At 46.9% G+C, this 24653-nt stretch overlaps 1 protein-coding gene across 2 annotated transcripts in view; it reads right to left on the reverse strand.

Annotated features, from left to right (window-relative positions):
* Window positions 1–258: 258 nt before the first annotated feature.
* DDX31 (DEAD-box helicase 31) overlaps window positions 259–24653 on the reverse strand; it is a 45289-nt gene continuing 20894 nt past the window's right edge. For both annotated transcript variants that reach the window (XM_050320328.1, XM_050320327.1), the window contains 4 exons: window positions 19863–19944; window positions 13607–13718; window positions 8250–8430; window positions 259–618 (listed from right to left, as the gene is read on the reverse strand). In XM_050320328.1, the coding sequence (XP_050176285.1) occupies window positions 480–618; window positions 8250–8430; window positions 13607–13718; window positions 19863–19944 (514 nt within the window). In that variant the 3' untranslated portion in view covers window positions 259–479. The remainder of the gene's footprint in view (window positions 619–8249; window positions 8431–13606; window positions 13719–19862; window positions 19945–24653) is intronic.

The raw sequence follows: 24653 nt of genomic DNA on the forward strand, positions 1-24653 counted from the left end.
TCTGCAACGTGCTCCTGGGACGCCTCCCCTGCCACGACTGTTAATCTGCTTGAAAACAGCAAGTGAAGGGATTGTGGAGCGTTCCTACAGGTCTTTTAAACAGAAAAGCACCTCCTGTCTCACCACAGTCGTCCCACTTTTATGTTACACAGACATCACTGAAAACCATATTTAACCATTTCTCTGAAAACCATATTTAACCTTTTTTTCAAAATTATTCTTCTTGCCCCAAACAAACCACCTCAGGAACACGGCACATCTTCAGGAGGCCACGTTTAATTGCAGCAGTACAACAGGACACGCCTGGATTCGATTCCATTTGGACCTATGGAATGAAGGGGAGGAGGCCGAGATCCCCAAGATCCCTCCCACATTTGCCTGATAAATTGAAACACTCCTCAGTTGGTTGGGCAGGTCACCCTGCCCCCCGGCTGAGGAGCTCCAGCAGGTTTTACAGCCAATGGCTGGGAGGTCCTGGCTTATGTTGGAATCTGCTGCTTGCCAGGTTTCCTCCGCTTTTTCTTCCTCCTGACCTTGCTGTCCATCCCACTGGAATATTCAGAGCGCAGGATCTCAGCAAGGCGACGTCTGCCGTGGGTCTTCCTGAGCAGGTCAGACCTGGGAAAAGCAGAGGGAAGAGCAGAGGGATGAGATTCCCTTCTCCCTGCTGGGTGGGACCGACCGGAGCGGCGGCGGCGGCGCCGAAAAAGTGACATTTGCGCATTAGCGAAGGAACGGCTTCCTCTTCTCCCAGGCTCGATCTGAAATTCTGCCTCATGCAAAATGAGATATTGTTGTGACAGGTTTTCACAAAGGTGGCAAAATATCACGCCGTTTTTAAAAGCAAGCCTTTGTTCTGTACAAATGCTCTTGCAGGGGCGGCGGGGAGAAGGAGGGAAGGTTTGCGAGCTGAAGGCTGATGAATTAGGTGACACAGCAGTTTGAAAATTGTAAGAATAATAAGAAACCGTTAACAGCCTCATGACACTGAACAGTGGAAACACTTTATAAACAGAGCTGAAATCCAGAGCTTGAAAACACGGGAAAGCAAACAAGGGGGAAAAAAAAAAAAAAAAAAAGAAAATGGCAGGAGTCTCAACCCAACAGAGTCTTTCCTTGTAGTGTCCTGCAGCCATCACAGGCACCTCACAGCCACCTCTCCAGAGACTGCCTTTTGCAAGGGTAGCTGCATTCTGCCCAGCCCCTGAACTCCAACATGGATCTCCCTGTAGCCCTAAACTGCCAGCTATAAATATAAAAACCCACTCAGCACTTTTCCACCACGAGTTCTGCCGCCATCCTGATCCATAACCTTGGGCAAATCTCGTCCTCGTGCCCTCCCTTATTGAACCTGTGATCTCTGGGTGCAGGACCTGTTGTTCCTTCCCATGTTCCCATGTTCCTGGGCACAATGGGTGTCCACAGCTATTGGACACTCTCCTCTTTACAGTCATAGAACCACAGAATGGTTTGGGTTGGAAGGGACCTTCAAGATCATCCAGTTTCAAACCCTGCCATGGGCAGGGACATCTTCCACTAGACCAGGTCCAACCAGAGCCCAGTCACCAGTGGAAGTTTTCCCTAGAACAGAAAGCCTGGAATACACAAGACACTGCTACATTCCCTTTAGCCTCCATTCTGACACGAATCAAACATTCCAGCTGTGCATTCACAGAAGGGCTGGGGACTGGATGTGCCTGAGAAATCAGACCCACGGCCACCACAGAGTTTGAACTCACAGAAAGCAAGGCCACAGGACATAAACACCTCAGAAGTGGCTGCAGTGCAGGGGGAGCCTGTGGGTGCTCACACAGCCCCAGGCCAAGGTGTTCCCTCACCAGCCCAGCTCTGGCAGGTGTATCCTCTGCTCAGCCCCTCCATCACTGGATAAACTTCCTGTTTGACACTTTGGTTGTGTCTCCAAGCTTTAACTACAGCAATTCCAGGGTTACCAAGCAACAGTTTACTAAACAACAGGGAACCCTCTGCTGCAAAAGGACAAGGAATGCACCAGGAGCTGCGGGGCTGAGCTGCAGCTCAGCAGGGGGGTTGTCCAACACTTTATTATCAATCAGGTGAAATCGCTGCCCAATTAGTAAATCAATACCCCCTGCTGAGGTGATCAGCTGCACACAGAAAAGCTGGGATGCAGGGAAAAGGGAGGCTTCTCCCTCTAACCCGGGGCCACGAAAATCAATGGAGTTGTGCTGTGGAACCCGTGCTGATCACTGAGAGAAGAAAAGCAGCTGTCAAGGCCCCGTTTAACCACGAGATGGAAGAGCTACAGGCAACAGCAACAGCCTGCAGTGACAGCACACCAGGAAGAGTGTGGAGCCAGGGCACCAGGTCAGGAGTCCTGGCTGGATTCTGATTCCTGCTGTAAACCTGTGAATTCTCCTCTCTGCTCAGCTGCTGACAGTCTCTGGGGCTCTGCCAGAGCATTCCAGATAATGGTGAGGAAAGGTGCCCTGTGGTTATGAGGCAAAGCCCAGGAAAACAGAGGGAGACCCTACTACTCACCCCCTGAGCATCCCTGGGCAAAGTATTTAATCTCTTTGGCTTCCATGTCCATTCTCCCACCACTTCCCAACCAGGGATGGCTCTGCTTTCCCTGCTCCTGAAGGCTGGAGTGATGGTGACACTGGATACTGTGGCAAAAAGCCTCACAAATGTAAGATGCATTTGCAACAGAGACAGAACTCATGTTCCCATCACTGGATAAACACATGGATTGTCAGCATCTCTGTCTGTGATCTCATGTCTAGGTATCATATTGAGCCCTAATGAGAACACATCATGCTGATAAAAGGGGAGGGAAATGCCCACCCTTTAAAAATCCCTCCCTCCAAACACAGCACTCTTTGGGTGGGGAATTGCACCCAGTTGGGTGGTGCAGCTACTGGGAAGTCACAGGGGAAAAAAAGATTCTCTGCTGACTGATCCATCCCGAAGTGCTACAGTGCTGAGACGTCAGCAGGGCTTGAAGGAGACAGGAGTGTTCATGTGAATGAGAGAATTGAGTTTTATGGACTGGGGTAAATGAGACAGAAACAGTCATAACTCAGTTTAGAGCTGCCTGTGCACATCTGTAATTAAACTGCAGCCTCACAAAAGCTGGTAGCAAGAGCCTCAGCAGAGAGACCACAGAGGAACTTTGTCCCCAGGTGACTTAGATCCTGAAAGTGTGGAAAAGCCTAGGCCAGATACAAAGTTTTAAAGGCAAAAAAGCTCTGCTCTCTTCCAGAAAACTGGAGGAATGAATTTATTTACTCTTTAAACATGAGAAACTCGGGAATCTTGCTAAATACAGAATTATCTCAGAAGAAATTCATGGTAAAATCACGATGTGATTTTTTCACGTCATGGAAAAAACCAACCAACCAAAAACACAAGAGGTGAAAATAGCAGAGGTGATGAGTATGAAATCCTGCCTGTTGTCTCCAACTGCCTCCTGCTCTGCTACACGATGCCAACTGACCACAGAAGTCCCACCCAACTTAGAGGCACCACCTTCACACACTCAGTTTGTGACTTGCACACACCTTGGGTGATCAATGTGAGTTCCAAAGACACCATGCACTGAATTCCACAGTCACCAGCAACAAGACAGTGGAGTAACAGAGCCTGCACTGTGGCAAAGAAAACCACAAACAAACACTGAACTAAGCCCTGAGGGTGTTTTGCACAAAGCTGAGAGGCTGTGGACAGCTCCAAGGCACAGAGGAAAGAGGAAGAACAGCACACACAAACTGTTCTGTTTCTATTTAAGATCCCATTCATCTCCCAAGCACTCCTGAGCAGATCACAAGAAGATCACAAGAATGATCAGGTTTCCCCAGCTGATTTAGCTGGACTGCATTTGTTACAATATGCAAACCACCATCCTGGATGTGGAGACTCAAACCTTTTGAGTGTGCAGGGACCAAGTAACAACAACAAGAAAAGGGACAGGTATGACACCATTTCTCAAGTTATTTTCAAAATCCCAACATGTGTGTCTCACTGGCACATCTGCTTCATTAGAGAACTGAATGACAGGCTGATCTCCAAGCCAAAGACTTCTTCATGCCACAGTAGTGGCACATAAACATGAATGGGCCCTTGGGTATCATCTGCTGGCTCAGAAGATGCCTCTGCTCATCTTTGCACCTCAGTGGTGAGTGAGCTTCTTGTTAGAGGTGTCTCCCTCAACTTGGTTGGCACTGCTGCCTGTTCCTTTGTCTTGAGCTGTGTGAAACGCTGCTGCAATGCAGTGCAGCAAGTGTGGTGACCTTTAACCAACTCCCAGCATCTGCAGCAACCAAAGGCTCCTCAGTTGCTCCAGCTGAGGGAGAAGGAGGAGGACGTTGTGACGCACGGCCCCAGAGCTCATGGCGTGCCTTTGGAGGAGACAGGAGTGGGCTGTTTCATTTATCAGAAAACATTTCAACGTGGATTGCACCATCAATCTGCCTGACAGCATCTCCAACAGCTCTTTGACACCGTGCCAGAAGCAGAGCTGGGTTACCTCTGGGCCAAGGCTGCTGCAACACCTGCTTTTTCTACTTATAGTGTTGGATGAACCATCTGCAGCCAATGCAACCCTGTTTGGGTTGGTTTTTCTGCTGTTGTTTTTGCAGAGTGGGGGCAAGAAATCCACCAGCAACCCTACACTGCTCTCGACAGGTCAACAGATGGCCCAGGTCCTCTGTTCCCAGCTGATGCAGATGCTTGAGAAGATCGAGGAAAATTATTACCCGTCCAGAATGAGCACCAAGCCTGTTCCAGAACACCCAGAGCAGGGTGGCCTCCATGCCAGGGTGTGCTGAACAGCAAAGCCCACTCCTCACCCTACTGAAGTCAACTGTACTTCAGCTACAAAGGAGACAAACCCCCAATTTCACTTTCACTGCCATGCCTTGGTCTTCACCCCATGGAAAAAGAAAAGCAGCACTGGGAGGTTGGGAAAAAGAGGTTGACAGTAAAAAAGGGCACTGCTGTGTGCAGGTAACAATCAGATGGATTTTACAACTATGAAACTTTTAAATTCCATGACAGGAGGACGTTTTTATCACATCATGATGTGGTAAACAGGACTCATCTGTGTTCCTGAACTGCCTTAATGAAGAGTGATGGTGATGTTTCCTTTCACAGCAGTCACGACTCTTACTCTAAGTTTTGGATCCATCTGCACTCCAGCCCATGGATAACACACTCTTACCTGAGCTCCAGTCTGGCTTTCCAGAGCAGAATGCCCAAACCAAGAGAAATTCCCAGCGGGCAGAATTCCAAACTTGCATTTTGACTAATTAAGTGATATTAAGAAAGCTCTAAATGTGCAGGTAAAAACTGGCAGGCAGATTGCTTCTAATGATTAGACAATTGTTGTTCAGGGAGGCCCAGCTGCAGCCTTGAGTCACAAGCCCTGTATTAGTCCTTCCATAACTGTCAGTGCCAAGATGTTCAGAAGTGGAATCAAGGGTATGAGGTGGGAGAGAAGGTGAAAAGCTTTCACTCTTTGCTGCCCTGGCCATGCAAAGGAGGACACACAGGGTTCCAAGGTGTATTTGTCTAATTCTATCTGATCACTAAATGCTGAAGAATGAATTTACACAATGATCTTGCAGCCAAAACCTTCAGACCATGCTGACCTCCATATTCAGAGCAATGGCACTATAATAATGATGTACATAATTGATCCCATCTTAGTTAAGGGTTGGACTTAAACTCTGAGGCATGAGGGGATTTTCACCTTAGTTTTTACATCACTTTCTGCACATGCTGTAGCAGCTAATACGTTCTTTTAGTAAACTCAGTCTTTCTGAGCGTTTCTGGCATCAGAGATTCCTGCAGCAAGGAGTTTCACAGATTCTGTAGAACTTAAAGATTCATCTCTCTCTTTGCAATGGCTTGAACTCACAAAGAAGGCAAATTAAGTTGCAACTCCTGCTTGCAGTGGAACCCTCTGGGGGCACACACCAGCCCTCCCGAGTTCAAAAGGACAAAACAGACCATCAGTCACCACAGAATCCCATAAAAGCCTCACTGATCCAAAATGCAGAAGACTGAGGAGCACAGGGATGCACGGTGGAATGGCAGCAGCTCTTTGGCATCTGCACTGTGAGGGAGTCAAAGGACACGTCTACCTGGCACGTCAGCGACTTCCTCAGCCAATCCCTCACTGCAAGTGGGATCAGCTTCCTTGCATCCACCCTGCAGTAAAAGCATGAGCCCAGACACTTCCTAAGCTGGTGTAGTGTAACTCAATATCCAGTATCTGGTTCGTGTGCTCCTCCCTCACCTAAACACGGCACTTCGACTCTCACGAACGTCGCGAGCGATTCTTTTTTTCCCCTCTTCAGGTCGGGTTTTGCGAGAGCCACCACGGCAAAGGGGACAGCTGGTTTGCACAGAGGGCTTTAAAAAATACATGGAAGTTTACATGGGCATTTCAGCACTGAAACATCACACACCTGGCTGCTCCCTCTTGCTGTCTCACCTTCCCCAGGCAGGCTCTTGAAGGAGGCCGAAGCACAAAAGGAGACTTCAAAAGAAATTAAGAGTTTTCTTTGTGCTCTTAAGGAAACACTTAATGATTGCCTTTACCCCACTTTCACCCTGGACTGCCTGTTCTTTATTCTCCAGGCAGGTGCTGAGAGATGAGGCTTTAGTGAGCAGCCTGATCAAAAACAAGTATCGGGTGTTGGGAGACAATGTGTAATACGACAAGCAGCACTCACAGCATCACGTGAGAAATATAATTAAAAAGATTGCTCTGAGACTGTGCTGTTATAATTTCAAGCCTAGCATTTTACAACTAGAACCCATTTGTCTTCTAAATGGCAGGCTGAATTTTGCTTTCTGCTCTGTCAGTGGGAAATCAAAAGCAATTCTCTGAGTTAACAGCGCTGACTTGGATTTGTGCCAGTGGAGTCTGAATGTGAATCTATATTCACTTTCTCTAAACTATCCTATAAATACTAATTTATCCTCTCTATTTATTTAATTTTTTGAAGCACACCCAGAGAAAGCTGATTAGAAACAAGTTTCACAACAGGCAGGAACAATTGTTGCACATCACAACTTCGGCTGTTTCTGCAGGGTCTTAACTTTCCAGATGCTCCTGGATTTGAAATCTGGAGCTTGAGCCGTGACAAACCTGAGCAAAGTCTGCCCACTTTCCCTGAGCTGCAATTATATGATCCACGTGCAAATGAGCTTTCAAATCACTCTCAGGCCATTTGTTCCAACACCTCCACATCCCCCAACCCCACACACCCTGTGCATAAACTACCTACTGTATCCTGAGCTTGGCTGTGCTATAATGGGATGAAGACTTGGGGAGGAGGAACCCCAGTCTAAAAGAGGTTTGTAACAAGGGAAAAAGTAGCTCTAACAGAGTAGCAACATCACAGGAACAGAGAGAGGCATTGTTACAGGCCAAGTAATCCTGTGACACGCTACTGTCAGTCATAGCTTGACACCCTGCTGGGCCAGCAAGACATCAAAGCCCACCCCATACCATCTTACATGCTCTTTATCAGCTAATCAGGCTATTCTTCCCGAAATAAAGCTCCGTTAAATCCCCTGCTCACAGGGGCATTCCCATCCTGTTGCCCATCTGCTGAGGAGGGTCAGCTGGAGCAGGAGGCAGAGCAGTGGCCTGTCCCTGGTGGCTTCTGAAAGCAGGACAATGCAGGCTCCAACTTTTTATTTTAAAATCCCTTCTCCTTGCATTTTTTTTTTCCCCACAAGATATGTACATGTGCAGGAGATGTGACCAGCCCAGGAACAATTATGTGGATTAGTGCTTTAATTGCACAGCTAACGTTTGCTCACAGAGTTTGTGGCAACAATTACATGGGAAGAGTCACAATTGATGCTTATAAAGAAAAAAAAATATTCTCCTCCTTTGAATTATTGCAGTGATTTTACTGGCAAGCCAGAGGTTCCCACCCTGCCATTGACTAACTAGGGAAGAGAGCATGTCCTTAACACTGTAATATCAGGATTATCTGTCCTGTGGAACCAGCTCAGAGTAGCCAGGATCAGTTGTGCTGAGCATCTTCAGCTCCCTTTCAAGCACATCAGGGAGTCTCCAATTCCTTACAAAGAACAGGAGCACCCAGGAACATCCCTGTGCACTCACCAGAGGGGACAGAGCTCTAACTCCAGGTTTGCTGCAGACTCTTCCTGGGAGAGATCCCACAGGATTTTGCAGGAATCCTTTCTGCCAGAACTGCTGGCTCAGGAACACCAGCTTGGCTTACCTTTTTGGCCTTGGCTTGGTTTTCTTCTTTGAGCCTGCAGTTGGAAGAGCAGTCAGGTTCTGGGGGGCATCCCTCAGGCCAAAGCTCTTGGCCACGTGACCCAGGTGGAGGGACTTGATGTGGAAGATGTGCTTGAGGTTCCTGGGATAGGTGGTGTAGGCACAAAGGAAAGACTGCAGTGCTGAGGGGAAGAAAAAGAGGGAAAAAAAAAAAAAAGGGTGAATTCTGTTTGCTGCTGCATTTTTATATATATACACTTAAAGATTCAGCTGTTCCAGCTGAAAGGACATCGGCCTTGTCCTTTGGGACACCCTTCTGGTCAGCAGCTGGTGGGAAAGGCTGGTGTGTTAAAAGTCTGTGAAGGTTGCATAGTAATAGTGTAATCCCAAAAGGAGAAGGAAGGTGCTGGAGAGGTGTCAGGAACTGAAACAAAGCCACATCAAATTGCATTGGGTTTGCCTCCTGCAAGGAGGCCCCTTCAGCCCAAAAAGGTGATGTTTGTAGCACGTCTCCTAAGAGTCATTGACAATGAATGGCTACAGAGGAGGGGAGAGAGGGAATAGAGATATAGGGATGAAGAGAGGGAAAGAGAAGCATGGAAATGGCACAGGAAGGCTCCTCTGATATTAGAGTCCCAGTAGTCCATGCATTTTTCACCAGTTACCAGCTAGTCCCTTATAAATATCTGAGAGCCGGATGGATTTCCTGACTCATCAGCACACTGAGAACAGAGCTCACCTTCTCAAAAGGGAAAAATAATAGAACTGTGTGCAAATTTTCCCTTCACATCTTTATATTCCTGTAATGCCCTTCCCCTCAGGGCTCATTGCTCTAAAGACAATCATCCACTAATACGAGCACTGCCTCTGCTCCTCCCCGGAACGCTCACTCCACCCAGGCTGGCCCCTCTGCTCTGGGAATAGAGGGACTTCCAGTTAAGGAAACTCTACAGCTCAGAAAATGCCTCCCTTCAATCCCCTGCTTGCTAAACCTCCTGTGTCCACCCCCCCACCCCCAACCCTCACTCCAACCAGCACCTGCCTCTTCCTCTCCCTCTCACTGCTGGCAGCAGCAAGCTCTAAACTCTCACCTCTCCTGCCCTTGCCTGTTGAGCCACCGGACCAGCAAGTTTGCCCACAGCTTATGTCTAATCTCTTGGCAGCAGCCGGAGATTGGAGTTTATGAACAGTAATAAAAATGTCATTTTAGCAGATCAGCTCCTGGAAGGACCCAGGGAATCCATCAAAGCTCTGTTTACTGAGCAAAGCGAACTCCTTTTCCCAATCGATGAGAAGAAAAGATTGAGTTTTTTTGCACCTTCTTCCCAATTTCACAAAACTCCTCTTTCAGAGGCACCCGAGCACCAAGAGACCTGTGTTTTCCCAAAAAAGAGAATGCTAAATTCCAAGTACTCTGTCTCGGTGTCTCCTCTGAAGGCCATCCTTCTGAGGGCTTATAAACCAGCTCAAATGCCTTCAAAAACCCCTATTCTGCTGCTTTTTTTCCTGAAGTTATTGGTCAAATTCACCTGTGAGAAGGTGTAAACTCTTCAAAAGGAACAATAGGAACTTGCTCCCGCTCTGAATTCAGTCCCATTGGAGCCAACACAGCTCTGTCTCACAGCAGCTGGAATGGCTGATACCACAGATCCTGTTATTATGAAGGCTGAGCTCAGCTCCCACAGCTGTGCAGAGAGGAAAGGCTGCTGGTACCAACTCCCCAGATCAGTTAAATAAAGTGTCAAAGCCCCCCCTCCCCTTCCCAAAGTCCTGACAGGCATCTGCCAGACCCAGCTCTGAGTCAGAGCATGGAAAACCAGGGAATGCTGCATGCAGGACACTGACCCAGAGCTGACCCAACGGGGCAAAACCCCAGCCCAGGAAACTGCTTCACCCCCCAGGAGCTCAGAGCTGCTGATGTTCATCACAGCACCAGTGAGACTGAAATGAAGACCTTTGCAGATGTGAAAATCTTTACTATCAGGTCTTTAGACCTCTCAGTGTTGTCAGAGTCGTGTTGTCTGGTTTTTATGTGCAATCAGAGTGGCCAGACACCAAAAGCTTTTTTTTTTTTTAATTTTTTTAAAGTTCAAATTCTTTTATGATTTTGTGATCATAGAGACAGAGCTTTATAAAAACAACTCATAAAGACTGGTAGCAGTGCTGGTCAGGCCATAACTCCTGTAAAGGATTCCTCATCTTAATGTCATAGGATCAAACTGCCTTGAGCTGTTACAGTTTTTGCCACACCAGCATGACCCTAAGGCAACATATACTGGCTTGGGGTGGGATTCAGACCTGGGCTTGTATAAAAGAATGGATTTAGATGAGTCCTTTCCACCTGTGCATCCCCATCTTTCCACAGGAAATATAAGTGTGGAAAGTCAGAGGAAACAAGAAAAAAAGAAGTGCTATATATATATATATGATGGGGGTTTAGATGGGTTGGTTTGCTGTTCTTTTAACCAGGGGACAAGAGGGTAACGAGATATGAAAGTGAGACAGGTGACATAACCTGTTCCCAGCTGAGAGCTCCCAGCACTGGGCCCAGGGCACAGCCCTCAGCCACAGGAGAAAACCAGGAGGCACTTTGCCAGAGTGGGAACAGCAGGGAAGGATGCACCAAACCCATCATGGATTCATGAGCACTGTGCCCCAGCACTGCAATCCTGCAGCTCTGCTGTCCCTCTCCACACACGGGTGCTGAGGGCAGAAAGGAGGCAAAATGCTCACCTATTGGCTGTAAAATTGGGAAACACGGAGGAGAAAAGCAGGGTTTGCTTCCTTACCCTTTCTGCACTCTCAGGGGCACAAAGGATCCCAGTCTCACGGGCTCTGCCTGTCCCCACAGCTCCAAAAGGAAGCACCCATCACCACACCCCCCTTCGGATGAGAATCCTCCGCTTCCCAAAAGGGGCTCCACGCTTGATCAATTCAAGCCAGACCCCTCCTCCCACCCCATCTCACTGCTGCTGATCAGTCAATCAAGTCTGAAGGGCAGCACCTCCACTGAACCATTCGATGGGAGTGTGAAAACCACGGGACCCCGAGGCAGAAGGGGAGAGCGGGCAGGGAGCCACTCGCCTTTCCAAAGCGGGGCTGCAGCGCAAACACCGCTGATTAACATCGACTGGGGCAGAAAATGGGGAAAAGCAGGAAAAGAGAGAGAAACAAATGCATCCCTGGCACAGCTTCCAATTGATTGTCTGCCATGAAAGCAAAAGCCAGCTGCCATGTTAATTATTCATGATGCCTGGCTCAGAGGGGAGGAAGAGGGGGCTTATGGAAGCCACTCAGCAGTGGAAAATTTGCATATGCAGATAGCAGAGTTGGAAAAAGAGGTGGAGAGTGCTCCTCTACAAGACAAATGGGATGCACACCATTTCAGCATTTCCTGTTGTGTTCCCTGCACTTCTTGCCCGTGGCTCAAGAAGTTAGGAATGCTCAGCTCAGCAACAAGTGGGTGTGGGTGGGTGTGTGCACACACAGTGACACTCTCCGTGTGGAGAGAAACCACTGAGGTTTCCTAGGTGTGACCACAGCGGTTGTCCCTGTCACAGACACCTCAGGTTAGAAGTTTGCACGGGGTATGTGAAACCCCAGGAGAGCAGCCAGAAGCTCATCCATGCAGAATGAAGGATTATGATCATATCAGCCACATGCTTTGAGAGACCCTGGATTTAAAAGCTATGAAAGTCATTACACCAGACAAGTAGAACAGCACACCTGAAAATGGGTGCAAGCTGCTGGTGTAGCAAGTCTCCAGCACTTCCACTGTTAGGAAAAAGGTGTCTCAAAACCCCAAGGGACTAAAATCAGCACTGCAGCAGTTGGAGGTGGGGTGAGAAATCAGCCCAGTGACTTGCAGTGGCAGGGGGAGAGAGCAAAGAGTGAAACAGCAGAATTTCAAATACTTTGCCCATCAACACAGCCACACATCATTAAAAGCACTGCAGATTAATTTGGGGTAAGCAGGCAGCCCCAGTAGGTGCTCTAGTTATTCTGCTATGTCATCACCTAAGAAGTTAGTACAACACTCAGGAAAAAACAGCACCTTTGACCTCTTGAACAGTCAATTCTCAGGACTCCAGATAATTTTCTTATCTTGAGAACAGTCTCCCCTTCTCCAGTTTCTCCAGACATTGCACAGCTCAAAGGCCAATTTCCCCACTTGGTTTTGGACCCCTTAGAGGGTGATTTAAGTAGTTTAGCACACGTGGTACACCTGCACCAGACCTGTGTGCACGTGCATGCAGCAGGTGTACAGAATGGGAAACAGAAATGGTGCAGACCATTAAAATCCATCTCACCAGGACCCCTCTCAACTGGCACTGCTGCAAAACTGACATAACAGGACTTCAACACAAGCTTAGAGAGAAGAATTTGACTCAGATCAAAGTGAAAAGGAAACGTGGGAAGAAGAGACTCAAAAAAGGGGAAAGGCTCCGGTCCTAAATATTGGGAGCAAGAGTGGTTTAGTCTCTCACAGAAAGAGTCTGTGTTTTGTGGACTCATCTCAATAACTCAAATTCCAAGTAATTGCCAAGGAGCTCTGGGGTTCCCATATTCCCTCACAACAGCTCTCAGGTTCTCAGGTGCCCCCACACCAAACACAACAGCACATGGAAGAGGGGTGCCCACACTGCACCACCTTTTTGGCTCCTCTCTGGCCACTGCTCAGTGTTTATCTTCCTACCACATCCCTGGCAAGTTTTTGATCTTTCCCCCATATATACCTTCCTCTGAATTTTCCAAACTGAGAGGCAGAAGGGAAGAGTCTTACACTGCTCAGTGACAGCTGCTGTGCCTCCTGCTTGGCAAAGATGGGAGATCAAGCCCCAGATTTGCACATAGCTACAATTATTAAATCCACCCCAGTTTTTCTTCTACCCGCCTTTTGGAGTTGTTGCTCTCTCCCATTTTCCTCCCATCCCGTACAACAACCTCCTCTCTTACATCCCTGCCTGTTAAAGAGTTGCTCCCGAGGCATCCTCTGTCTTCCAGGTTTCAAATTCATCCCTGGTGTGAACTGAAGGGAATTGCCCCAGGACATGGTGGAGTGAGTCCCCCACTCCCTCCCCAGCACAACACACCCCATCCATTCCATTCCCTCCTGCCACTGGGTCGGAGCCCTTGGAATCGAATCCCATCAAAAGCCAAGATTAAACCCCATTTGCACCTCATACGGGAACGCGAGAAATTAACATTTAATATCATCCCAAAGCCTTCTGGGCCCATCTCAACCCTCTGCAGAGCCCAAAATGTTTCTTCCAGGCCTTTTCCCTGAAAAGCTCTTCCCCAGAAGAAAAGGCTGGCACAGCTCATCCCAGCCCTCCTGGAAGGAGAGCACACACTGACCTTTCTTGGCCCACCGGAGCGTCCCCTCGCTGGAGTGAACGTGGTTCTCAAATTTGCTCTGCAGGACCGTGGCCCTCTCCCGGACTTCCTGAGGGTTCGTGCCACAGGATTTCTAACCAGGGGGAGGCGGGAGGATTAGAGGAAAGAGAGAATTTGAGTCAGGAATAATGAAGCAGTTTACAATAGATTTAATAACAGTAAAATCACACAGTAACTACCCAGGGGCCAACAAAGGTAATCCTCTCAATATTACTAGAGGAAAAAAAAAAAAATCCAGATAAAGATGTTAAAGTCAGAGCAGCCAGTGAGGGCTGTGTGGTGGGGAGAGCAAATCAGTTTTAATTTTGTGTTTTCTAACAGCTATCACATATCATTTTTTATCTTCTTCCCTTGCTTTTTAAAATTTTTCTTCCAGGTTCAACAGGGCAGATCCCACAGCTTGTTTCCATTGGAGTTATTTGGAGTAACTTCTCCCAGACTCTACACTAACAGTCTTAGGCTGGTGTTGCAAGTTCCCCGTGCACTTCCCCAAAACACCTGGACTGTTCCTGGTACCTGTGGGGCAGGAGATCCAGGAGATCCACATTTACCCCCAAGCTCCAGAGAAGAGACCAGATTCATTGCCTGTGAACAAAGGCAACTAAATGAATCTCACGAATTCCATGAATTTCTGCATGGAATTTTCTCACTGTCAACACTTGACTGGAACTGCCATCACCTGGCTCCTCTGGAAGACACCAAAGGCATGACAGAATAAACTTCCTCAGACCAAAAGGGCAATTCTGCATGTGCCCAAGATTTCCTGGGATCAGACTGCAGGATGCAGTTCAGGAAATGGAAAACAAACATTCCTGGGAGCAAGCTGTTGCTGGGAGGAGGAGAGGGGCTGCCTCTCTCCCTAAGGCACCCCAGGCAGAGAAAGGAAGTGTGGACCAGAAAACAAGTGAATTTTTGATGGCAAGTTGACAGCAAAGTGCAAAGCCAGGCATCCATGGATGTGCTCCTTTCCCAGAAAAAGGCCACAGTTCTCAAATACTCCTCACACAGGAACCAGCATCCAAGTGTAACAGTGCCAGATCCAAGGCAGGAACTTGATACCAGTCAACCCCCTCATCTGACCAGGGCTGACTGACAACAAACATCCAGCTCCCAGGATTCTGGAGGAGGCCTGTGCCAAGGCAACAATCCTGTTGTCCCTCTCTGGCAGATCTGCATGTTAATGCTGCAAACCCCTCCTTCCCTCAGAGCTCTGCACTGCTGCCAGTCCAAGGGAGCCACAACACAGACACCACAAACCCCACCCTGCTGACCAAATCTGCCACTCTACACCCAACACCAAGTGTGCCCACAGACAGACCTCAAACGTGGTCTAAACCCCCTCCACAGTCCCCTCTCTGGAACCTTCCAGGTTGTTCTTCAACAAAGCAAACACGCTTGGGGGGCCTGGAGCTCCTGCTCACTCACCACCTGGAAGTGCCCACCTGCATCTCCAAAGAAAACTGGGGGTATTTTAAGGCACCCAGATCTCTGGTCTCTGCTATCTGTCTCCTGATCCACTCACAACACAGCTCACAGAAACATTTAGGTTGGAAAAGACCTCCAAGATCATTGAGTCCAACCTGTGACCGGTCATCGCTTTTGTCAACTAGAGGATGGCACTGAGAGCCACACCCAGTCATTTTCTCAACACCTCCAGGGATGGGGACTCCATCACCTCCCTGGGCAACCCATTCCAAAGCTTGACAACCCCTTCCATGAAGAAATTCTTCCTGGTGTCCAACCTGACCCTCCCCTGGCATGGCTTGAGGCCGTTTCCTCTCATCCTGTCCCTTGTTCCCTGGGAGCAGAGCCCGACCCCACCCTCCAGACCCTTCCCCAGATTTGCTACCCTTCTCTGGACACGTTTTACAGATGCCTTAAGGTGTGCCTGTCGCTCAGCTGGGACAGTCCCAGCCCTGGGGGCCTCTGCAGGGGGTTTGATCAAGGCCAAGTGGAGGAGCCTCCCCGAAGTGGACACTCCTTGTTGTCCCTCCCAAGTTTCCACCGCCCGTGAAACATAAAACTTTCCCGCCCCGCCTGCTCCCGCCGCCTCCATCCATCCCTTCTCCTTTTGTTTAAGCCTCCTGGCAGCACCAAGTGTCACCTTCCCGGCGTTTTTTAATATGAATGTGAAATTAGTGAGGTTTGCCCTTTCCCCTGGCGGACAGAATCCTCTGTTATTAAAAAGTAAAGCACTTTAATAATGAAAACTTTTTCTCTTTTTCCTGTGTTTTAACTGTTTAAAATTAATGAGAAGGGCATAACGGTTGTCAAAGCGATATTGAAAGCCGGGTAGCCAGGACCGAATAAGCACGAAAATCCCTCCAGAGTGTTAAATAAACAGTGCTTCAGCCCCCTCTGAATCCCTGTGTTGGTTATTGTATACATTCTGTAACAGCACTCAGAATAGATCTGAGCACCGGGGAGGCAGAAAGGTTTCAGAATTCCAATAAAGGCCTCAAATTAAAGACAGCCTGGTGCGAATTCCAGGAGAAAATTAAAGAGACCTCAAGCTTAAGTGACAGGTGACTTGCTTCTGTGTCACAACTGTCAGGGGATTTAGTGATAATATGGCAATATATTACAAAGGACTTTTCTTATTCCCCCCTTTAGGTTTCAAAATGAGGCATCTCTTCTTCCTGGTGCTGGGGGAAAATAAAAAAAAAAAAAAAGAAAAAGAAAAAAAAAGAAGAAAAAGTAAGACAAAAATGAGGGATAAAAAAAACCTAGGTGCATAATTTTTAAAGTGTGAGGTCAGTCCAAGAGATATAAATAAAAAACAAAGCAAATGGCAGGAAACATAATGTCCTCAGAAAACAGCTTCTCCCCTCCTCCCATCTCCACCTTGCCTTTTATCCCCTTCAGCCCCTGGAGACAGATCTCATTTTAAAATTGCACCCTAATGGGCAGGAAAAAAACCCCTGTGTTTGATTCCTGCCTTCCAGGGAGGTTCATCTAAAAAAAAAAAACCCAACAAAACCAAACCACTCCAATAATAATAATAATAATAATAGAAAAATAAATCTAAATTTAAAACTGACTCAGAGGCAAACTGTGAAAAATAAAACCTGCCCACGCCGTGAGTGTCTGGACAGATCAAATAAACCAGTGCCCCTGGAAGTGCAGGGAAGCCATCCCATGTGCTTTACTCACACCAAGCAAGCTTTAATCCTGCTTGTATCCTGCTTTGGATGAACAGGACAATTAATCTGAGACCTTTACCAAGATAAAAGCCTGCCCCAGAGGTTTGCTTGATCTAAATTTGTTACATCTGTTAAAAAAGCAGCGCTATGGCCACTCTGGAGAAACCAGTGGGATAGGAGAACTTTCTCTGCCTTGTGGTTCCTTAAAAGCCTGTTCTGACAGATCCTGAACCACTGGCAAAATGTCTGTGGACAATTAAAAGTGTTTGTAAGCTGAAAGAAGGGAAGTAGGGAAGGAAATCTGGGTGCAACGTTATTTAACCAGTTCAAGGCATCAGGAAAATTCCTTCTGTCAGAAGAAGGAAACTTCCAGTGATGAAGATGGCAGGTTTTAGGTTTGAGAGGTTGGGATAAGTACTGAAAACTTCTGATTTCATTAAAAGAATATGATAATGAAAAAGGAATTGAGACACAGTAAGACCAGACTGAGATAGAAAAGTTCATTTCTAAAAGAGTGTAAAAAAAAAAAAAAAAAAAAAAAAAAAAAAAGAGATGGGGGGAAAAAAAAACCCACCACCAAAAAAGCCTGGCTGTAACATCTCCTGCTTCCATTACACTTCAAAACAAAATGAAGGATTTTGTTTTAATAACAACTTTTTACTAACCTCCACACACCTTCTCTAGAACTCACCAAGTCCCCCTGCCCCCCTCCATAAAAGTTGAAAGATCAAATTTATTCTCTTTGTAGGCAGGTGAACATTCACACGCCCAGACATAGCCACATATATATTTTATACACCTAAATATAAAATATACATTTTACAGGCACTTCAGCTTGCTCCCTGGCTGCACACACAGAAGCCCAAAAAATACTTGTTCCAACGTGGTACTTATAATGGACTTGAGTTGAGGCAATGAGAACTGAAGAGCATCATAATGAGGTTCCTGTGTGCACCTATAATATATACATGACTCAGTGCATGCAGAGCTGATCAGCAAAGCTCACACTCTCTCCAATGGCAACACCACAACTGCATCAGCCTCAGCTCCTCGTGACACCTCTGTCCCACTCAGTGTCCCGCTGCATTCCCAGCTCATTGTACTGCCTGCGTGGCAAACTCCCAGGATTTAGCAGAGATTAACCCTCGTCAAACCTTGGGAAATGCCCCTGCAGCCTTCTGGGGCAGCGCTGCTGACCACTCACAGAGCCCTGCTGGCAGTGGAACAGCCAACAAACACCATGGATCCTGACTGCATTTAATACATTTTCCCAAGTAACTCCTGGTGGGGCCTATTTTATATTGATGGAACTGCTGCAATTTCGTCCCCATTAAACGACACAGAATTTTTCCCATAAACCCCATTCCTCAGTCCCAATCCTTTCAGATTCTGGGTTACAACAAAAATTGGTTACTCTGTGCTTATAAATTCCTGCAGCAGATTAAGAGCCTCCAACAGCCACAGTGGATGTGTCTCAGCTCCAGTGGAGTCAACAGCACGGCCCCACTCGCTTTGATGTCAGAGGGAAAAGAGGGATTTAATCCCACCTTTGACTGCAAGTGAAAGGAAGCAGCTCCTTCTGTGCCACCTCCCTGCCATGGCAGGGCCTGCCCAGCAAGCACAGCTGAGCCAAACCAGGGGAACAGCCCCAACCCCAAACAGGGTTTGGGTTTCTGGTTGTTAAGAGGAAAAGGGGAAAGCCAAAAGTAGAGTATTGGAAAAAAAAAATAAAACAAAAAAATCTGTGCTTAAATATGCAGACTGAAATACCAATTTGATCAGTCTTGGGAGCAAGAAGGCTTGTTAGCTTTTTAGTGCTGTTCCAAAGGCATTTTCTCCTGCCACTTTTTAAGACTTAAATCATAATTTCCTGGAACAAAACAGGTTGTGTTGGGTTTTTTTCGTTTTTTTTTTTTTTTTCTTTTTCCCCCACTTTCCACTAAAAGAACATTTGTCCTCAAGCCCAGAACAGATAACATTCTGCCCAACGTCAGCAACAAATTTAAAGTGCAATTTCTGCATAAATATTATTGGTGAAAAAGTCTCCAGAGGAAACCCAAAGTTACCCCCCTATAAGCACATTTGGGAGAAAAGCATTTACACACAGAAGAACCATTTAAAATAATTTCTGCATTAACAAAGCCCACCAAAACTTTTACACATTTGCTGAGTTAAGAGGTCATATCCTAGGCATGATGATATTTAAAATATAGGCATTACAGGCTGATTTCAGCCAAAAACTGTGCAGAGTTGGGAAAGAGCTTTCAACAGAGCTGCCCAGAAAGCTCAGATCTGGCTTTCTGTGAGGCACAGGGGGTGTGCAGGAACACTGAACATCTTTCAAAAGGATGTTTACCAAGAACACCCCAGCCAGCCCCGGGAAACGAGGCAGCTCATCCACGGCGTAACCGAGAGCACGAGCGGGGAGAACAGCACCAAGAGGAAAAAAAAAATAGAGCTGCTGCATCATGCCTGACACATTCTTGACTTCCAGTCAAAATGAGGGTTCTTGGAGGATTTAATTTGCCAGGATGCAGCAACGCCCGAGACATCAATTGCAAATGACTGAATTCTGTGAATTAGCAGCTTGAAGGCAGACCCAGAGCTGGCCCAAGTCAATAAAGAGGTGCCTGACAAGCCAGGGAGCTTTGGTTTAGGCTCCAAGTAAATACAGATGATAAAAAAACCCCCACCCTATGTAACACATCACCAAATACATTTTCCTTATTTCTTCAGAGAAATTTAGTGCCATTTGTCATCTCCAATAGTATTTTAGTGCAGAAAAAACAGGAAGAACAGAAACATTGAAGGAGGGGAAAAACTCTAAGCTTTTGCAGCCAGAAGCCTTTATTGCTTTTCATAAAGATAACTGCTGAAGACCTAGTAAGCAACTGCTTTTTGGGGACAAGAAAGACTGGAAAATTGTGGTATAAGGCAGTTCTGTAATTATTTGGACTGGCTGACATCATGGCTATACCAACCCTCGTGTTGTAAAGAAGCTGAGGAAGGAATACTTGTGGTGTTTAACTGGTAAATGAAAACTGGAGCAGTTCCAAATCAGCAGAGTAACTCACCTTCCTTCCTGGTCTGTGCAACTTGAAGCGATCATCTTTCATCAGGCTGGTTAACACCTTCTCCATCTTCATCTCTGAAACACTGAGGCAACAAAGACAAAAAAATTATCATTTCTCCTACTTAGAAATACAGAGTGGAACGAGCCACAGACTGGAAACACTTGAACAAAAAAGATTTGAGATTTACATGTTCAACTTAAGGATTTATTCCTGAAATACATGAGGTCTTAGCCCAGACAATCCCTCAGCAACCCTCAAATTCTTACTACTGTAAAATCTTGGCCCCAGTTAAACTCACTCTGTGTCACAGAGACACAGGTTCACCCACAATCTGGTCAGGTGTTTTAAGCCACCAACACACACTCCAGTCCTAACAGAGCATCAAAATAACTGAGGGTGGACTTTGAGTTCACTGAAAGTCTCCTTGGCTCTCAACCAGAGGAACTGACTGAAGAAAAAACTTTAAGTCTTTAATTACACTTCCATTATTTTCAGAATTTTTCTTTCCTTGCACTGGGAAGCACCAAGACAATTGGGAACCATCTGGTTATGTTTTCCACTAAAAGAAACTCAAGACAGAGTTGAAGCAGCTCATAACATTAATGCTTCTTGTAGATTTGCTTTGTAACTCTAAAGAATAAGATCTGCAACCTCCACCTTGAACCAAGAGGTTGTCAAACATTTCATTGTACATTTGATGCCACGGGCAGGGAGCAGGAGGTGTTTGTTTTGGTTGGTTGTGCAACTGTGAGAAAGAGATTGACTGTGAGACACACAAACACACACACAGAGGCTGGAAACATGTGCTCCACTTACTCTGCCACTTCTCCTGCATCTTGTCTCTCCCAGTTTAGCTTCCAGAACCTCTGGAATAAGAGACACTCAACCCTCATTCAAAGGATTGAAATGCTTTGCTGTTTACACACATTTGTTTCCACCCCCCATTAGAGACCATGCTCCCAAAATTATGAGCTAAGCTAAAGCTGTGTAAAGACACAGTTCCTTCCTCTCATAGTGACTCAGAGAATAACAACAAAATCCCAAGGATCTTCTCCTATCAAGCCAATTCTCCCACACCCTCCTTCCTTCTGGTCACATCATCACTCTTCCCCACAAGATCTACATCATTCCAGCTCCTGGCTACCTTGCCTGGGTCGAAGCTCAGAGACACCTCCCAATGGACACACTCACCCTCCAACTCATTTATAGCCTCAAAAGCCACCTCTGACACCAGAAACACAGTTTGATTTCCTTCTCTGTTCTGAAAACTCACCTTCCCTCTCATCTGAAGTGCAAAGCCCAAGCCCAGCCCATCAGGGACCCCACGGCATTTTTTTTTTACATGCAGGAGCCTCAGTCAGCTGTCCTAGCCAGGCTTCACACTGGGCATTTATTTTCATTCTGTCGACTCACATTCCTCCTGTAGACTCAACCAGATGATTTATTCTCCAGTCCTGCTTGCAAGACACTGCTGGGCACTGCCATGGCCCAGATATGGAAATGCTTACAAACCTGCTTCATTTCTGAGCAAACAGTCCTACTTAGAGGTGCATTTACAGGAGCCTAGGAATTCTTTGTCCTCTTTAACACTGTCTTATGGGGCACACACGCACCAGGTGACAACACAGGAACAGCTGTGCAGCTCCAGGCCATTAATATTACAGCTGCATCCAAACTGGGTCCCGTTTCCAAGGGAATTGCTCAGATCACAAAGGCTGAAGTTTGTGGGCCCAAATTTTCAGTAACGGGCAAAGGTCATTTCTAGCAAAGAGATTCCTTTCCTTTTAATACCAGAATAAATCACAAATGCACAGAAGCCAAGGAGTTCATTTGGGATGACATCAATCTTAAGGAAGAGAGAAATCTTTGGGGTCCAACAGTTCTCAGATGGCTGGAAAGGTGCCTGTGGGTTCTGAAAGGAAACACTGCTGATATTCTTCAATTTGTAAAGGACAGCAAGAAATGATAAGAACAAGGATACTGTTTTCACTCAAAGCTCTCTAAACACCTGGCTAGCAGGAACAGATGAATCTTTGCCATACTGTGTACAGTGATCCTCACCTGCTTTCCCAGTCCTTCCCCCAGTTAAAGCAAAAAATACTTTAACTTTTTGCAATCTGCCTTTTCAACCCGCCCCTCGCCCCAGCATAAAGAGAGGAAAAGAGGTGGCCCAGAGGAGCAGGGACAGGCCAGAAGATCCCCCTGTGTGGGAGACCAGCCCCACTGCTGTGCAGCTGGGAGATTCCTTCGCAGGGAAAGGCGGGGAGCGATGGGGGGGGAAAAGGGAAATGGAGCATAAAACGACAACCGAGGGTTTCTCTGTTTGGTTTTGAAACGTAGAACAGTAAATTAAAACATAAATGGCAACCACTTAAGCAAGAGAAAAGCAGGCCTCCCCCTCCCCACCCCCGCCAAAGGTGGCTTTGACGCGGCTATGAATGAAAATGTCAAACCTTTGACATTGATTTGTCGGAGTTGTCACCCCCTCTCCCCGATCCTCCCCTCGCCTGGCGCGACGCCAGCGCAGCAGAACAGATCTGCGAGCCTGGTTCACAGCGGGGAGCAGCCAGGGGAGCAGGGGAGGGGGGTCTGCACAACCCAGGAGAAGGGAGAGAAACGACTCGTGCCTTCACGGTGATGCCTTTCCCTTTATAAATTAGTTAGGCCGCCGTTAGGAGATAAAGAAATTATCTGATAGCTGTCGAGGCAGGCGCTGCGAGATTGCAGCTGAAGGGACTAAAAGACACATAAAGGAAAGGGGGGGGGAAAAAAAAAAAGTGAACCTCACAGACTTTTCTCCTGCTTCTTGCCTCCTCCCTTTGAAGGAAAATCTGTTCGTTGCGCTCGGGAGCTGAGATAGAACCTTTAAATAAAAAAAAAAGAGAGAGAGGGAGGAAGGAAAGAGGAAACGAGCAGGAAACGTGAGTGTGCATGTTGTGCACGCAGGAATTTACAGCTGGGGAGAGGAGCCACAACTTCGAGCCGCACAAAGGCCGAGCAGAAAGTTGCAGCTTTCCCCCGAGCCCCACCGGGAATTCCCGATCTCAGCAGAGCCAAAGTGAGATCGTTTTGGCAAAGGCTGACGCTGCTTTTCCGCGGTGGAAGCCAAGGAGAGGCTTCAGGTACCGGTGAAAATTAATTGCGAGCGATTTCCAATTTCAAAGGCAGTCATCTCTAATTCCGAAGTGGATTTTCATCCAGGAACAAAGCCGTGTCTGCTCTCATTACTTCCGACTCTCAACATTCCTGGACTTACTCCCATGCATGCTGGGGTGGGTGGAGGGGTTTAGGAAAAAACTCTGGGTCGGATCCTCATCTGCTGTGAACCAGCACAGCACCACTCGTTTACACCAGCTGAAGGCTGCAGGGACCCATCTCACGCTTTGTCTTCTTCAAAATACATATTTTATGAAGTATTTACATTTCAATAAACCCAGTGGGAATTTCATTTAAAAAAAAAAAAGGGGGGGGGGAGAAAAAACCCCGACAAAACCCCAAAACAAATTAAAACCAATTTCACCGCACGCACTCGTCACTCCACAAAAACTTGAGAGGTTTAAAGATTTAGCAAAGAATTGAAAAATAATAATAATTAAAAAAAAAAGCCAACTCCAGTAACTCGTGCAGACCAAGTCAAAAGCTACAAAGACTTAGGGTAAAGAACAAAAATGAGCAGTGCTGAAGAGGCTCGGTGACAGTCCAACACACGCTGTCTTTCGCCCTCGCTCTGAATTAAATTGTCAGGATTATCACCATAATGCTCTGTTTATGAAGGGTAACGGCAATTTGTGCTGATGGCACTTGCTGCCTTTAGCTCCAAGCTGCCTTCCTGCATCTTCTCTGCAATTCATCAGCTCCCTGCTCTGTCCTGGTGCCCCTTCCCACATCCATGTGGGAAGAGCGGAGGCCACGCAGCTGCGAGCGGGCCGATGGCCCTCCCGTGCCAATTAGACACTTGCTTTCTTCCCTCTGAAGATGGGGGTCAAGGAAGGCAAATTACACTCCCTTTTTGGCCAGTCCTTTACCTGCAGGGCAGCACGTTTTATGAAGAACATAAACCAAACAAACACGAAAAGACAATCCCCCAGAGTTGTTCGGCTCCGAAAAGTGAAGGAAAAAATAAATTCACATAAACCTGCCCCTGCTCCTTCAGAGTCTTCTACAGATTCCTGAAGATTCCAGCTCAACAACAGGTCCCCTTAGCAGATGTAATTACCAGCCTGAGCGAACTTAAAACTTGTTAAAACCCAACCAAATTGGATAAAAGAGTGAACATTTAAAATAAAAGGGAGGCAAATTTCCCTCTCCTTCCCCTAACGCCTCCAAAATATTATAAAATAGAAAAATAGAACTTTCCACTTGGAGTTAAAAATTCACAATTATGTGGGATTTCACCTTTAAATGTCAGTGCTGTTTGTTACATGAAAAAAAGCCCCTGTCAGCTTAGCCTTCCATGTCTTGCTGGTGTCTGCTTAATAGATAGTTACCTGGGATGATGGATGGCTCTTTGTTAGACCACTAAATGGCTCACAGCCTAGAATAAGCCTGTATTTACTGCCAACAATTGTTTGTTTCAAGGATGCAAAACCAAATCCGATTCCAAGCAGCTCCACCCGACAGAGACACGAGAAATAAAAGAGAACTAATTTGTGCATGAGTTTCCAGGGCTCCATCAACACTGGTACAACACTGAGGGGACTCTGCTGATGTCTGAGAGACAGCAGTGCAGGGAGCAAGGGGAGTCACACAGCCCCACCTGAGGAGGCTCCAGACCCACCAGCACTCCTGCCT

This window comes from Myiozetetes cayanensis, unplaced genomic scaffold, assembly GCF_022539395.1.
Source record: "Myiozetetes cayanensis isolate MyiCay16 unplaced genomic scaffold, myiCay2020 scf23, whole genome shotgun sequence".
Classification (NCBI taxonomy): domain Eukaryota; kingdom Metazoa; phylum Chordata; class Aves; order Passeriformes; family Tyrannidae; genus Myiozetetes; species Myiozetetes cayanensis.